General features: G+C 48.9%; 1 protein-coding gene across 3 annotated transcripts in view; it reads right to left on the reverse strand.

Annotated features, from left to right (window-relative positions):
- Window positions 1-2963: 2963 nt before the first annotated feature.
- The window catches only part of USP24 (ubiquitin specific peptidase 24), a 138638-nt gene continuing 126034 nt past the window's right edge, over window positions 2964-15567 (reverse strand). For all 3 annotated transcript variants that reach the window (XM_044238324.1, XM_044238323.1, XM_044238322.1), the window contains exons 62-68: window positions 14517-14582; window positions 12349-12415; window positions 11132-11210; window positions 9123-9198; window positions 8609-8695; window positions 7964-8074; window positions 2964-5748 (exon numbers count right to left, since the gene is read on the reverse strand). In XM_044238324.1, coding sequence (XP_044094259.1) covers window positions 5686-5748; window positions 7964-8074; window positions 8609-8695; window positions 9123-9198; window positions 11132-11210; window positions 12349-12415; window positions 14517-14582 — 549 coding nt within the window. In that variant the 3' untranslated portion in view covers window positions 2964-5685. The remainder of the gene's footprint in view (window positions 5749-7963; window positions 8075-8608; window positions 8696-9122; window positions 9199-11131; window positions 11211-12348; window positions 12416-14516; window positions 14583-15567) is intronic.

Genomic DNA, 15567 nt, shown 5'->3' on the forward strand with positions numbered 1-15567 from the left:
TTGTTTGTACCTGTCTATAAAAATCCTGCACCACCCCAGCCTGGTGTGCTCAGCTAGCAGGAGCTGCTGACCACCCGCAGGCGCCTGCGCTACAATAAAGAAACTCTTGCTGTTTGCATCCTGTGGCAGTGTTGAATTCTTGGGTAAGGGGATCCGCGGGTCTTACAGGTAAAGACCCTGACGTGGTGGGAGCGTGACTGGAGGGCAGCAGGAGCAGACGGAAGACCGTGGGAGGGGGAACCCATTGAAGCTGGCGGGCTAGAGAGGGCAAAGGACCAGGTGAGGTGGGGCCTGAGGGCCACAGTCGGGACTTTGGATTTTGCCTGAGTGAGCTGGGAGCCCCGCAGGGTTCTGAGTCCAGGGTCAGGGTGGGGGTGTGCTCAGGGAATGGGGTGTCTGACCTGGTGTAGACAGGTTTATTTTGGCCTCTGGGGTGGAGGAGTTGTGGGCTCTTTCCCTGGGAGAACGTGACCACTCAGCTTGGGTCACCCTGTCCCCAAACCTGTGCTGAATGGGAGGCACCCGACATTACCCCACTTACAAGCATGGGGCAAGCTGTGTTCAGCTCCTGGGCAGAATGATCCCGAGGGCTCCCCGAAGGAGGCAGTCATCCTCCCGTGGGCGGACACTTAAGGGCCGGAAGGGGAAGTGAGTGTGAAATGGGCAGATGGGTCATCACCTCCTGCCCCCTGGTCAAGGAAGATGTTTTCCATAATGGGGGGGTGCCAGCTGTTAGGCACTGACAGGGGCGATATGCTTGCCCAGGTCTGGCTGGTGGATCCAGAAGGCCAAGGTGCTTCTCCACCCACATTCCCACAGGGTTTCAGAGTAGCCCTGGGACAAAGGCAGGGTCTATTCTACCCATTGGATAGATGAGGACAGTGAGGCCAGAATGAACCCCTGGGTGGCGGCCAGGAGACCTGCGTTCAAGTCCCCGCTCCTGTGGAAGGATCTCCATCAGTGTGGTTGGACTCATGGGCTCTCCCAGCCTTGGTGTTAGGGCTCACAGGGAAGATAGCTTTTGTTGACAAAATTCTGAGCTCTCATACCCACTCCTGAGCCACTGGTGACAGCAAGAGATCCAGCTGGAGGTGGGAGACCATCCCAGGTGCTTGAGGGGCTGGCCTGTGCTTCTTCAGCAGCCCTCTTCGTGCTCAGGTGCAGGGCTGGCTGTGCACCCAGTGTGGCTGGCTGGTGGGAAGCAGCCCCCAGGGCCAGCTTTGTGGCTTGCAGTGAGGGCTGTGGAGCTTGCACCCCTTCTCACTCAGCCCTCACAACTACCCTGCACAGGACACACCACCACCCACGCTTTGGGGAGGAAGCTACTGGGAACCTGAAAGGGAGACCTGCTAAGCCTACAGGGCCAGGAAGAGATGTGGGGCCCATACATAATCCAGATATGCCTGTAAAACCAAGTCTCTTGTTACAGCATGCGAGGGGGGAACCCCCGCCTTTATAGGTAAACTTCTGGGGCCCAGAAGGGGCATACAGGCCTGAGGCAGCACTGTGAGCCAGGACAGGGCACTGGGTGAATGGTGCTGGCAGTTCTCCATGATGGGGGGATGGGCTGGGGGGCTCTGAGAGCTGGAGGGGGAGGGCAACTCTCCCTCCCTCCTTGAACTCCCTACACCCCCACCCAGGCAAACAAAATCAAGCATTTATCTGTTTGGTCTGTTCGCAAACCGCTCTCTCTACTGCCTTTTTAATAGCAAGAAGCTTTTCTAGACTTCTGTTTTGCTTTTGTAACTATATGGTGGCTTTTTAAAATAAAAACAACTTGGTCATGACTCTTAGGCCTGACTTTGACTGTCTAGGATGAGGCCTTGTTTGTACTAGGCACTTGATAAAAATCTGTGGAATGGTTGAGTAAATCAGGTACTGGATGAGCACTTCGATCTGTTCTAGGATAAAACCTGTCTTCCCTGAGCCCCTAGGTGGTTGCCCCCCCGGCCCCACACCCTTGGTAACCGGTGCCCCTGTGGCATTCTCGATGCTCTCCCCTCCACGTCCGCTGCCAAGCTCTGGTTCCTTGTCTTTTTCATTCTCTTCTCCCCATGGCACAGAGTCAGTTTATGGAGTAAGACAGTTATACAAATGCCCAGTGCTTCTGTAATGAGTCAGTACTATATCCACAATCACTTCTCATGACTGGAAATTATGAAGTCTCAGTCCAGTGTGCATCGTGTAATTACCCATTCAACATGGGACCGCTGGCCTCTCAGAGTTGGCGAGTGCAGCTCTCTTAAGCAAGGCCTATTTCAAAGAAGCCCATTCCCATGATAAGGGAATCTGCCTGCAAAGCAAAAATCCTCCCAAATTGTATTTTCTGACATTTTAGCATCATGGAGAGAGTTCAAGAACTGCCCGATGCTAACAGCCTGAATGCCAGAGAAGAACCGTGTCTATGCCACAGGCACCTGGGCTGGCTACATGGTGCTGGACATGGCCTCCCTTCCCCAAGAATCAGGTGCCCATTCATGAGACAGCCATACCCTGACTGCTCCAGGGCTGAGAGAAGGGAGCTACTTGGGTCTTGCCTATGTTAGCAGGTGGTCACTGCGAGTGGGAGAGGTATGGATATGGGCCACAGGAGAGGAAGGTTTGGGGCAGTGAACATGGAGTCATGTGGACACACCCCGGACATTAGGAGCAAGACTGGGACCTATGAGCCCACGGGAAGCCTGGCTTGACCAGGGACGTGATTCACATGGGGATCCCTTGGGAGACCTCAGAGCTATGGGGAGATGTCTGTAGGCCAGCAGCCTGGGCTTGGCATCCTTACCCAAAAGCAAAGAACCACAAAAGGCTTAGAAAACCCAACACCCCTGATTATTAAAGAGGGGCCTGACTCCCGTCATTAGCGCCAAGTTCCAAAAGCTACCCCAGAGCCATTTCCCACCAGGCCCGGGCCCACGGCGCCCCTCCCCGCACCATAGAGAAGAAGGTCAGCTGGACTCCATCTCTAGATTTTTGAAAAATTTATTTTATACCCTTAGAAGCTAAGAACTCTGCCACTCATCAACCAAATTTAGGATTAAGATTCTCCCCTAGTTTATCTACTTCCTTTTGAAATTTTATAAACAAGATTTTGTACATAAGAGGTAGCAGAGGAAAATTCCAGTCTGCTTGTTCCAAGCTCAAAAGGTAACTGCACACATCTCAATGTTAGCAGGGAGGGTGGGGCAAGACCGGGGAAGTCTGAGGACACGATGCTCTGGGTCCTACCGTTTCTTCTAGTTGCCAGTGACCGTGTGAGTACTCCAGGAGAAGTCGTGGGCAAGATACCCGCTGGGCTGCTCGTTTGTTTTCCTTCCCAGATGCCTCCGAGGGTCAGACGCGGCACCCTGCGGTGGGCCTCGCGAAGGGAGCGTCTTGAGAACATACAGCATTGAGTTAGTTGTGCAATTCCTACTCGATGTGCAGACCATTTTTGAAAGATTTATAAAAACATCTTCGTCCAAAAAATTGGCAGTAAAAATGACAACTCTTCCAAGGTAAGCCTGTCATAATTGTCACTTCATTGTACATTAAAAAAAAGTCATCAGCAGGTTAGCTGTAGTCTGCAGCCGCTGGAAATCAAGTGGTTCCTGGCAAAGAGGAGGTGATGGTCATTGCAGCAACAACACAATCAAACTTAACCAGAGCATATGATGCACAGCAGTGACGGGTGATCCTGATGGAGCCTTACAGTGAGGACGGCAGGTGCCGGGGGTGGTGGGAGGCGTTGTTTCCATAGGAAATAAGGGACTAGAAGTGGCAATTTCACTCCTGAATTTGGGCTCCTGAGAGTGCAACTGCCAGCGATGATATCCCAACACAGATCATCACTGGCATTTCAAGGTCATGTCCTACACAATCGATCTGTGAGGATGGGGGTGGAGAGAAGACTGGGCAGGGGGGTGCTAGGGAAAACAGGAGGACATGGGAGTACTGAGGAACTCAAAATCAATTTTAAAACATCACATTTGAAATTCCAAGAACAGCAGAACCATGTACAGTTTGCCAACTCCTTCTGACCAATTCTCTGAGGGCGCAGTTCTGCTCTTAAACGCTGCCCCGACTGCATGGTGTCCTTGACAAAGACCATCGCTGTGCTGCGGGGGTTGTAGACACACGTACAAACTGGTTTGGCTGCACAGTTACCTCACGTTCAGCAGCGAAGGGGCTGGGGCTGGAGTGCACAGTGGCGAAAGCTGTCTGTCCTGTCGCGTGTCCACACAATGCGGAAGCCACCAAAAAGGCACTTTGGGGCTGGCCACGCCTCTTGAACTTGGCAAATCTAACCGACCGGGGCAACCTGGCACTTCCTAAGCTTCCTTAGTTCTGTCACAGGGAGTTGGAAACAAGGCAGAACACGTAACTAAAGGCAAAATGGGGCGGAAAATGGGTGTAGAAACTCAAAATACAAAATGTACAAAATACATGAAATCCATTGGCATATCCCCTGTCCCCTCTGGAGAAAGGGAAGCTGGTATCTAATTTGAAGTATGTGGATGGTGACTATACTTGGCAAATACCAACAAAATGGGACAGTTGTTCAATTACTTTCTGGTTATTTCTGGAAAAACAAATCTTGTCTCTTTTGGTGTTCATTAGTCATGTTGAAGAGAAACAAAGTGTCAAGTTCCTTCTCCGCATTAAAATTACTACAACTCACAGAGCAGCGTTTCTCAACTCAAATATTTAACCTCATATACAAACAGTACCAAGGGTTTTAGTAATTATATTTTAAGCAAAAGCAAATGATTGCGGATCACATGATTTAAGACTACAGTTTATTCAATATGTCTCCAAGCATTAAAAAGATGATTTTATGAAGTCAAACTCAGTAAGATTATAATTTAAAGTGCTTTTAATTTTGCTGTTTTCCAAATCTGGGGGAAAATTCCATAACTTCTTTAGTGACTGATGTCGAAAAATGCACCTTGTATTTCTGGAGGACTTTTTTTTTTTTTTAATTGCTCTTTTCAACCTCAATTATATCAGAAATGTATGTTAAAGAGCATAATAAATTTCCCAATTTTTGATCCTGGTAACATATCATCAAGATCCAACTTTATGCGCCCAGGGCTCTCATCCTGACCCGTCTGAAATTCTATACAAATAGGGAGACATATTAAATACAAAGGTCTGTGTAAACGGAGTTCTTTAACTACTATTTTACAATGAAAAGGAATTTTATCACCTATCTTTACATCATTTTAAATTGGATATTCCTAGTCAATGTTACTGCAAGATTAAAAATTTGCCCCCACATATCTAAAGGCAGCTTGCTTTTTTTTTTTTTTTAAATATAAAAACGAAAGGAATTTCTTTTGTAGCATCATAGAGAAAGCAACAGCTTTACCCCATTCATTCTTGTATGTTCATGTAACAAAAAAGTCTGCCACCGGCTTTATTTCCTAGAATCTCCACAGAAACATGAATCCCCGTGTGAACCGGGCCCTGGGGCCGCTGATCCGGGGGGAAGGAGTTCTCCCACGGCCAAACAGCTCCTGAACCTTCTCCAGGGGCCAAGAGTGCCTTCTTTAAAAACCCACACTCCTCTGGGATCACGGCAGGCTCCCTAGTCCAAGCTGCAGGCTCTTCTAAAGGGCTCAAGGGTGAGAATCTGATTTCAGAACAGCGCTGAGCACCGGGGAACGAGCTGTGACTCCTCACTGTACGCTGGGCATGTTTGTTCCTTTAGGGATCCACGTCATCAAGGTCACTTCTCAACTCGCCAATCATCATGGGGGACTCTGAACCCTTTGAGAAAGAGAAGGAGGTTCACTTCATGCACAGTAAAGTTAGAGAATAGCTTCTCCATGCCTGCTGACCTGTGTTTGGTAAACGAGTGCATTTAACAACAGAAGACTTATTGAAGGGTAACAAAACAGAGCTCTAAGACCTTATACCTGAGAGTTCCCGATTATGCAGACTCTGATTTCCATGTTCTCTCACAGTCACCGAAGGCACCCAGCGACCTGCCTCAGGTGAGTGGGCTACCAGGCAACAGGGCTGCAGCGCTTGTGAGAACTCAGGGGGACCATCATGATGGAAGCGGCTGCTGGAGATGACTCTGGGTCACTCCTGAATTCTGCCTCTGTCACTAGCTGTGTGGTGTTTGGTTTACATGCTAATAAAGTTCTGAATGCCTGCCGTGTGTCCTGGGACTGATCTAGCTGGTGGTGGGGGTGGGAAGGAACAGGGACTCTCTGCAAAAGGACAGGTAAAGGCGGGTGGGAGATAGATGCGGGGTGGGGGTGGGGGGATGGGGGAGGCCCAAGGTGGAAGGAAAAAAAGGCATTTGATAAACTATAAGAAAGTCACTGGTGTCCAGAAGTCAGAAAATGAAGGGGGCAGAGGTGGCCAGGGGCCCCATCAAGCAAGACCGTGAAGATTCTGGCCTTTACCCTGACAGCAATGGAAAGCCATGGAAGGTTTAAGCAGATGAAGTAGAGGGAAGCAAGAGCGAGGCAGGGGCCTCTCAAAAGCCCAGGACACCAAGGTGCTTATTAAGACAATGGAACAGATGCCCCAGAGAGATTTAAATGGTCAGCCTGGCAGGACCGTGAATGGACTGCAGTGTGTCCAGGGCACAGGGTGCCACTGATGACGGACACGGGTAGAGGCCTGCTCCAGTGGGAGTGGATGGAGGCATCGGGCATGGTGGGTGCGAGCTGTCTTTGAGGAGCGGAGCTGGGCTGTCTTGAGTGGCACCCCTAAGAATCAAGTTGGTGGAGATGGAGAAAGAACGGCTGGGGGTGTTGGAGGAAAGCTGGGAGAGTGAGGTGCTGTGGAAGCCCCGGGAAAGAGTGTTTCTGGAAGGGAGGAGTAGCCATCAGGGTCGGATTCTGCTGAGTGCTCCACTACCATAAGGCCTGAGAAGCCTACTTGTCACCCAGACTGCTGAGCCAGCCACAGGGCAGGGAGCCAGCGGCGAAGAGGTTGAAGGAAGAGCGAGAGGGAAGAAACTGCAAGTCTGGACAGTTCTTTGGAGAAGTCTGGCTGTGAAGAAGGGGAAAGAAGGCAGGGGATAAGAAGGAAGACGAGTTTTTTTTTTTTAAAGGATGAGGGAGAATGGAGTGTGTCCAAATGCTGTGGGAGGTGTTGTACTGACAGGGAGGGCATCAGGATGTGTGTGTGTGTGTGTGTACACATGCGTGTGCACCCACACTCGCATGGACTGAGTCTGGCTGCTGCAGGAGCTCCTGTGCTACAGCGGTTATGTTCTCTGCAAACAAAGCATGTGAGAAGGTAAGCTGCTGAGTGGCACCTTGGGTTAAACTGCGTCACAGTGCTGCGCCTCTGTGTCCCTTCTGGAAAGTCAAGGTGACAGGGACCTCATGGGGTGGTTGGGAGGATCTAAAAGGTTAAAAAAGGCACACATGACATCAACAAGATTCAATTAATGAGGTCTCTGTGCCAAGTACTGTGGTGAACTCCAGAGAAGGCCACCCTCACAGCACACGCCATCACAGTCATGCCCGCTTCACCAGTGTGTGCTGTGGATATATCTCATTCTTTTTTCCACTAGACGGAGCAGTACTGAAAAAAAATATATATATTTAAACAAGCTTAAAGGTATTCTTTGACTCCCCCGCAAGTGGGTATTTCAATGGCCCTTCAAGGGTCTGTGTTTCCAGAAAGAATGATGAGAGCCAAAGATGGAGGAGGGGGTGATTTGCGGCACCCTGGCAGAATGAAGAGAACCCGCCAGGAGGAATGCTGCGGCATCTGGGCTCTATCAGGCCCACCTTCAAGGCACTGCCCACCAGACACTGAGGTGGGAGCCTTGTGGTAACTTTACTCGGCAGCACTGTTCCACTCTAGAAGCACACTGCTGGTGAGCCCCGGACAAGGACCACGAGGTGGGTGGGTGGGGGGCTGGTGTCTCCTTTTCTCCTTGGTTATGGAAATTGTTTTTGGAAAACTCAGAGCAGGCGGGCCCTTTCCCAAGAGGACGTGGGCCCAGCTATACCTGTTGTAAATGTCTGTCTCCGTTCTCATTGGCGGGACTGCCCTCTGACCCGTTACTGCTTCCAGACTGCTCTTTCTCATTCAGCAAAGCTGTGGCATAGGCTAACGTGTCCTGTGGGAGATTGAAACACGAGAAGAAAAAGTCAGGGGGTATGCGGTGGCAGCAGTGCCACCAAAGACAACGACCCTCCACTTGATCTTTGGAGATGGCGGGAGCCTCCAGGTGGTGCTCGCCTGGCAGCCACAGCACACCCCTCAACCTCTGTAACCCACAATGCTTTTCTTCTGGCACATAGTTTGCCACCTGCCCAACAACATGCTTTCTCTTCACAGAAAATTTGCCTCTTCTGTTCATTCTCATTTCTTTTTTTTTTAAAGATTTTACTTATTTGTCAGAGAGAGAGACAGTAAGCACAAGCAGACTCCCTGCTAAGCAGGGAGTCTGACACAGGACTTGATCCCAGGACCCTGGGATCATGACCTGAGCTGACGGCAGATGCTTAACCCACTGAGCCACCCAGGTGCCCCAGCCCCTTCTCATTTTTAACCTACACCTCTCATCTCTGAGGCCGTGGCTTCTGAGAAATGCACTGAAAATCCTACCTGTGGGATTTAAAGCCACACAAAACAGAAAGGGAAGCCTCACCTGAGCTGAAATTGTTCGCTGAAAGGTTTTTCCAGTTGATGTTTCATTAGAGACATTACTCTGTGGTGTCCAGTAATGTTCTGACATCTGAGGTAGGAGGTCAAAAACGCCATCAGAGACAACAAACAAGCCCACGTGAGCCACAATCACTACCATTAGATACTCAAATATAAAACGCGTCTAACACAGCACACACACAGAGGATCCACCTAGATCCTCTGTCACACTGGGAAGATCTTACGTCGGCTCTCAAGAGTTCAGTGAACCACTGTGTCTCAGATTATCAACCCTGCTCTCTCACCTATCAAGTTCTGACACTGTATTAAAACATGAACTTCATGTGTAGAGACAGGCTATCAACTGTTCTGAAAAAGGTTGGAAGTCTGAAAATAACTCGGAGGCCAGTCTCCAGATGGAGAAACTGTCCCTGACAAGCAGCATCCCAGGTTAAAACACGTCACGGTGGTTTAACTGCTTCTTGGGTGACAGCCAGCAAAGCTCTAGGGGCAGTTACCTTCTTCTGCAGCCACTGCACGGCCCAGCTCCAGTGGTGGGAGTTCTCCTTGAAGTAGTCCTTAGCAGCAGGGCACCTGGCAGTAGAGGGGTGGGGGGGATTTGTATTAGCCAAATGCTTGCCTTGTCAATATCCTCGTTTCCATTGTTCTACCTTTTTGTTTTGATACACAAATGCTACTTCCACTAAAGTTCAGTTGTCTATGAAGTTTTTACTTGTTTTGGTTGGAATACGTTCCCATGTGTAAACTTTGAAAAGCAGAAAAAGGTTAAATTTGTAGTGAGAAATCGTATCTAGGAGACCTCATCCACTCAGTTCTATCATAATTCGAAGACAGAAACTAAAAAATGAAACAAAAAAACCCCACGCTAGTCCATTTAATTTCTCTTATAATTCTTGAAAGAATCAAACTGGTTTTTACATTTCTGTGACTTGGGTAAGAATGGTATTGGGGAAGAACAACTTTAAAGTGTGGTCCTGGAGCATTTTTGCCCACTCAGAAAGTTGTCCTTCACATTCAAAAACAGTACTGATGGCAATACTGTGTGTACAGAATGGAGGGATGGAGGACACGCATCAGACATACCCTGCGGCCCCATCACAATTTGGAAATACCACTCAGGCAAGTACCGATGCTGTCATGCTGCCAACATCAAGCCTAGAAATGCACCCACCATTGCGGCAGGACGGTCTCCACCTGTGTCCACAACACTATGTCATCCGGAAAATGCACGTTCATGCATTACTTCGACCAGGCTCTCAATTCATTTGTTGAGGACACTCACATACAGCAGCTCGGGCCCAACAGACTTCTTATTTTGGCACAAACCCAAGGATGGCAATCCCCATGCTCAAGAATCAGGAAAAATCTGGAGCAAAATCAGTGAAGCTGTATGGAAGGCTGGGTGGGGACTCAGCAGCGGCCATGCAGTCACTCTGCTCCCACGGGCCCCACGTGTGCCACAGGTTGAGGTAGTGGGCCACTAAGGCTCCTTCTAACCCTGAGAACCTCTACTTTCCAAGTGGCCATCAACTAACAAATGCGCCAACAAAACGTGGTACAGCCGTACAAGGGGGCAGGATTCAGCCTTAAAAAAGGAAGTTCTGGCACAGGCTAGAACACGGATGAACCCGAGCGCATCAGGCTAAGTGAAATAAGCCAGGTACAAACGGACAAACCCCGTGTGACTCCACTTATGGAAGGCACCCGGAGTCGCCAAATTCATAAAAAAGTAGAAGGGCAGTTGCTGACAGGAGTGGGCAGTTAGTGTGGGGGATGGAGGTTCAGTCTGGGAAGATGAAGTAGTTCTGGAGATGGATTGTATGATGGTTAACAACAACGTGAAGGTACTTAACGCCACTGACGCGTACACCTAAAGATAGTTAAAGTGACAAACCTGATTTTGTGTATATTTTGCCACAATTAAATACAAAAAGAACCTCTGCCTTGAAGGCCATCAGCCTGTGCTCAAGTCCTAGATCTGACAGCAGGCACGGTGCTCACACCACCCAAGACTTTGGACTGACAGAGTCTAACCTCACAGAACTGTCTCTGTGGTTAAATGAGCGGAAGGCAACGTACTTTGCAGAGTGCCCGGGTTCCTGAGTCTGAGTAGCTATAACATGATTCTGTCTCTTGAGAGACGGTTTTGAAAGTAGAGACCTAAACATGATGGAGTTGGTAGTGAAGTTACATTGCTGGAAGCTATCTCAAGTGAAAGTTAAGGACTCTTGCTGTGGAGGTCCCCGAATCTGCCTTGCTTCCTGCCTTTCCCACCTAAGGCCTGCTGGTGTGGCTCTTTTCTTCCAGAAAGATCTGAGGCTTCCAGAAGATCTGAGGCTTCTCTGACACCCCTGCTCACATCTCTTCAGGATCTTGTGAACAGCTTTCTGAACCATCCAAGCAAGTATCCTCTGAGTCAGGCTCTCTAGGAACCAATCAAGGGAGATTTTTTCCCCTGGTAACTAAAGACACCATTTCTTCCCCTGCAATTGGAGTCAATACTTACTTTTGAGCAAGAGTTACGAGAAATTTGACACACTGGTAGCAGCGACTGCTGTCCACGTGGTTGCTATGGTGCATCAGGGCTGAGCAAAGAGAAGAGGGAATTGTGACAAGAAAGCAAGACGCGGAAAGTGTGTCCCAGTAACACCGCTTATCCTGAACATTCACGACCAGCTGGTTTGAGCAGCAGAGAGGGCACTCAACTAAAAGCATGGCGGTATGGCCTCAATGGGATCTCCCAAATTCTAGTGGGCATAGACACTGCTTTCAATGGTATTCCAGAAACGTATGTGGGAGTGGAAGTTTGCCTTTTGGAAGAACCAAAAGGAGCTCAAACCTCCACAGCTGATTACTCAGAGATCTCTGAACTTTTCTATTCTCCTGACAGAAGAGTAGTCACAACACTTTTAGTTTGATAAATGGAAATTTATAATATTAGTTCAGTTCAACAAATGCTTCCGACTCTGTGCTCTGTGGATGTAAGAATAAATAGTCCTTGATGTGGGCTCTTGCGGAGTGTTTGGTCTGGAAGTCTAGAGAAGCCGGGTGCCACCTGGAGGCCTGCAATATTGCAGCTACACAACTTTGTAGCTCACATTTCTTTGCTGCAATAAGAGGAGGTCTTCAATCTCTTGCCACAGAGCAAATTCTTGAATGACTCAGATTAACTGGCAATACTGGCAGGGTGGTGGGTGTTGGAGAGGACGATTTCTAATCACACTTTTTCTAAAAAACAGCTCATTAAAGCCAATTTAGCCTTCTAAGAAAGAAAAACGCAAAAAGCTTTTATGAGTGGTAAGAGAAATGTGGATGCATTCATACCACCAGAAAAACAACAAAAACAATCCTATTTTATGAGCTTGACACCATCCTGAGCCTGAGCTTTTTCTCTCCCTGAAGGCTGCAGAGCGGATTGAAAGATTTCTGGCCTCGGAAAGTAGCCTTTAGCTTTTTGAAAACAGTAACAGCACCCCTGACTCTTTGCCGACCCAGTAACAGGAGCCCCGGCTGCACCTTGCTGACTCAAGGGGGGACAGTCTGATCTTCTGACTGCATGTCTCCTGGCCAGAATACGGGAGCCCACAGCCCCAACAGGCCTCTCCTGGAGCCCTTGCTGACTAGCGCTGGGGGGTCCCGGTCAGGGAGGAGGCCGGCCAGAATAACAGGCTCCCTGGCTGTGGGTCTGCTAGAGACATCTCTCAGGATGGCCAGGCTACTTGCCTAATAATCCATTTTCTGTCTCAAATACAAATTTGACTCGCTCCACTTGTATGGGATCTTCAATGACCTGTGATGGAAGGAGACAAAGGTTGGTAAATGAATGAAAGAACTTGTATGAGGCCACTCACTAGTGCCTTTTAAAAATGATTCTGTTCAAAAGATTAATTTAGTTCCTAACTTAACAAAACCCAATACAAACGAACAACAACATGTCGCTGGCATATATCTCAACAGCATCTTAAATTTTATTTTATTATTGTATTTTGTTTAAGTGTAATCTATTCCCCAACACAGGACTCAAACTCTGGACCCCAAGATCAAGAGTCATAGGCTCTACTGATTGAACCAGCCAGGTGCTCCTTAAATTTTAAACTAAAGATGAAAAATGATCAAGTAACAGTTGAAGACCCATTCACTTCCTATCTCTGTGTTCTTAACTCTACAGTTCTCCACAGAAGCTACAGTGGGCTACAAGGATGTGTATTTCATGATCCTAAGGATAAGAGGTTTAGGGTCTAAACTGTTTACTGAAACCCTGTTGGAGTTTTGCTATGATACAGGCTCTCCGCACTGTCAGGAGGTTTATGCCATGCTACACGGGCTGGAACTGTGTCCTGCTCATGGCCGGACTTCTAGTGCCTGGCACTGACCTGTGCACAGGGCAGTAAGCTCAGTGGTTTGCTGCTGAGCAGACAAACAATGTGCAGTCCTTCTCCAGAGGAGCAACGATCTTTTATATTTTGTGAAAGTACTAGGACCAAACAGGAGTTAAAGGACCAGAGACAGGCTTTTTATAAATGCCATCAGTGATGTCTTTCCTTGTTTGGAAGTGTTTATTAAATGCCCACGCTGTGCCCAGGACTCTCACTCTGTTTAGAGAGCCCTGGGCCAGGTGCTCATCAGCTCACCCAGTCACCAAAGTCTACTGTTTCTCTTTCCCAAACACATGGAGACCTGTCCCTTGCCGCCTCTGCCCTGTGTCTCCTCAGTACAGGTCTTGTGATTTCCACACAACTCTGTGGTCTTTCAGTTCCAACCTGGCTTCCTTCTTCAGTCAGGCCTTCCAAACAAGTGCCAGCAGAAGCTTTCTACCCTAAGTCGAGTCATGTCACTCTCCTGTTAAGGTCTGCTTATAGTGCTCATCAGTGACAGCAAAGGTTGCAAAATGAAATGTCTACAGAGGCCAGGACAACAAGAAACAAGCCCAGTGGGCTAGGTACGATGGTATCGAGCAGCGAGGACAGGGGGGACTGGGCAGCACGTGCCTGATCAGAGGGTAGCGAGAGCTAACTGGTTGAGGTGAGTGGGGCAGGTGGGAAATGGGGCCAATTCATTACACTACCTGGTTTTTCAAGATAGGCCAGAAGCCAGAAATTACAAAACTTTGGGTCAAATATAACAGGCATACACACAGAACCTGGCCACCCGTGTGCAACCAGGGCCTATGGGTAAAAGCCCACACACTCTGGGTACCGGCAGCCTTTTGTGATCTGGTCTAGGCTTTTTTCCCCAAGCCCTCATCAATTCCCTCTTCTCCTGGTCATGCCACCTCCTTACTTACAGTGTCTGTACACCAGCTCTGGTGGCCAACCTGGGCTCTGGGGCCAGCTGCTTGGCTCAAATCCTGGCTCTGTCACTTTAATTCGAGGGTGGCCTTGGGCAAATCCCTCCACTTCACTAAGCAATTCACTGCTTACAACTGAATTCTCCCCTGCTTTTCATACTTCTGAAACTGGGACGCATCCTACAGTCAATTACCTTCCGGTTTCGTGGCCTGGAAGCAGTATTTTTAGTAGCAAATAGAGAGTCGATGGTGTCTTAGATTTGAATGAACTGTAGAGCCAGCAATTTTCCTCTGGCGGTTATCACGAGGTTTAAAGGAGACAGTGTCTGTGAGCACCACGGTCGCCCATGCAAGGTGAGGCTGTTCACGTGTCCTGGTTCTCTGCACTGTCCTTCCTGGACTTGTCCAGCTCCCTCTCTGGTCTCCTAGGACTCTTGCCTCTCAGCCAGGAATGACAAAACCTGACTGTCCTACAGAACGCTCATTAAGTGCAGACCAAGCGAGTGCAAAATGATATAAGGACACACACCATTCTGTTTGCAAACATGTGCTAACTAGTAAATTTAATCAGTAGCACAAGAGGATCAGAACATCTTTCACTTACCAGTATCTCATGAAGCAGCTGGAACGTATTCTTTAACTCATGGGGTGGAGCTGTTTCCAGCTGGTTCTGAAATATTTTTTAAAAGCATAAAGATTCGAATGAGTCTTCAGGGGCAAGCCCATCAGAGTGGCCTGCAACAGGGCTGGTCTCAAGCTCTATTTTCTACCACTATCACTTGCCCTCATGGGGCCCCAGTTTGCCTGAATGCTAAACCTAGGACTAATGCAGTCTCCACGGACTGCAGCACTGTCACCCTGGACCGTGACATTAGGGAGGAGAGAGGAAGAAAGGCAGAAAGGAAAGGAGGCCTTTTCAGTGAACAGGCCCAGGTATCTGTTTGTGTCATTCACACGTGTCCTACTCTGTTTTCCAGGACACGTGCTCCGCGGTGAGCATGCTACGAGAGACGCACGTAAGACAAGTCGGCTTATGACATAGAAAACTCTGCCAAGATGCCCAAGGACCATGTGAGGGTTCATAAGAGGCACGTGCTGTGCACTCAGCGGCCTCACGTGACTGTGGGCGATGGCACACTGTTACAGCATTGCCCTTCTGAGGCACCAAGGCCGTCACAAAGGAGGCACCCCGAATCTTTACCCTCTGTGAGGTTAAGTCCTACTTCCCCCCACTTCAAGGATGAGAACCTCGCCTGAAGTCATGTAATTGTGAAGTGTAAGAAGAGACACTCAACCACCTCTGATATGGGGCTGCAGGGGAAGAGACTGAGGGCAGACACATTTTACTAAGACCCTGAACACACAGTCCCCGATCAGCCGCCGCCTGTAGTGACACTACATGTGTCACTATGACAAACCCCAGGGCAGGTACAAAGGCGTGGCAGAGACTCTCTGGGCAGGGACAATGACAAACGGAGTACATTCACAGAGAGAGGCCTGTGAGGACACATACCCAGGTGACAGTACTGATCCCCGGGGAAGGGCAGACAGGGCACAAGGTGGGTTGGTGGTGGTCTAAGTGGACTTTGGCCATATCTGTGTGTTTTAATTTTTCACGCACACAAAAATACACAGACAGGTATTATCCATGCAAT

Source organism: Neovison vison, chromosome 2 (assembly GCF_020171115.1).
Source record: "Neovison vison isolate M4711 chromosome 2, ASM_NN_V1, whole genome shotgun sequence".
Classification (NCBI taxonomy): domain Eukaryota; kingdom Metazoa; phylum Chordata; class Mammalia; order Carnivora; family Mustelidae; genus Neogale; species Neogale vison.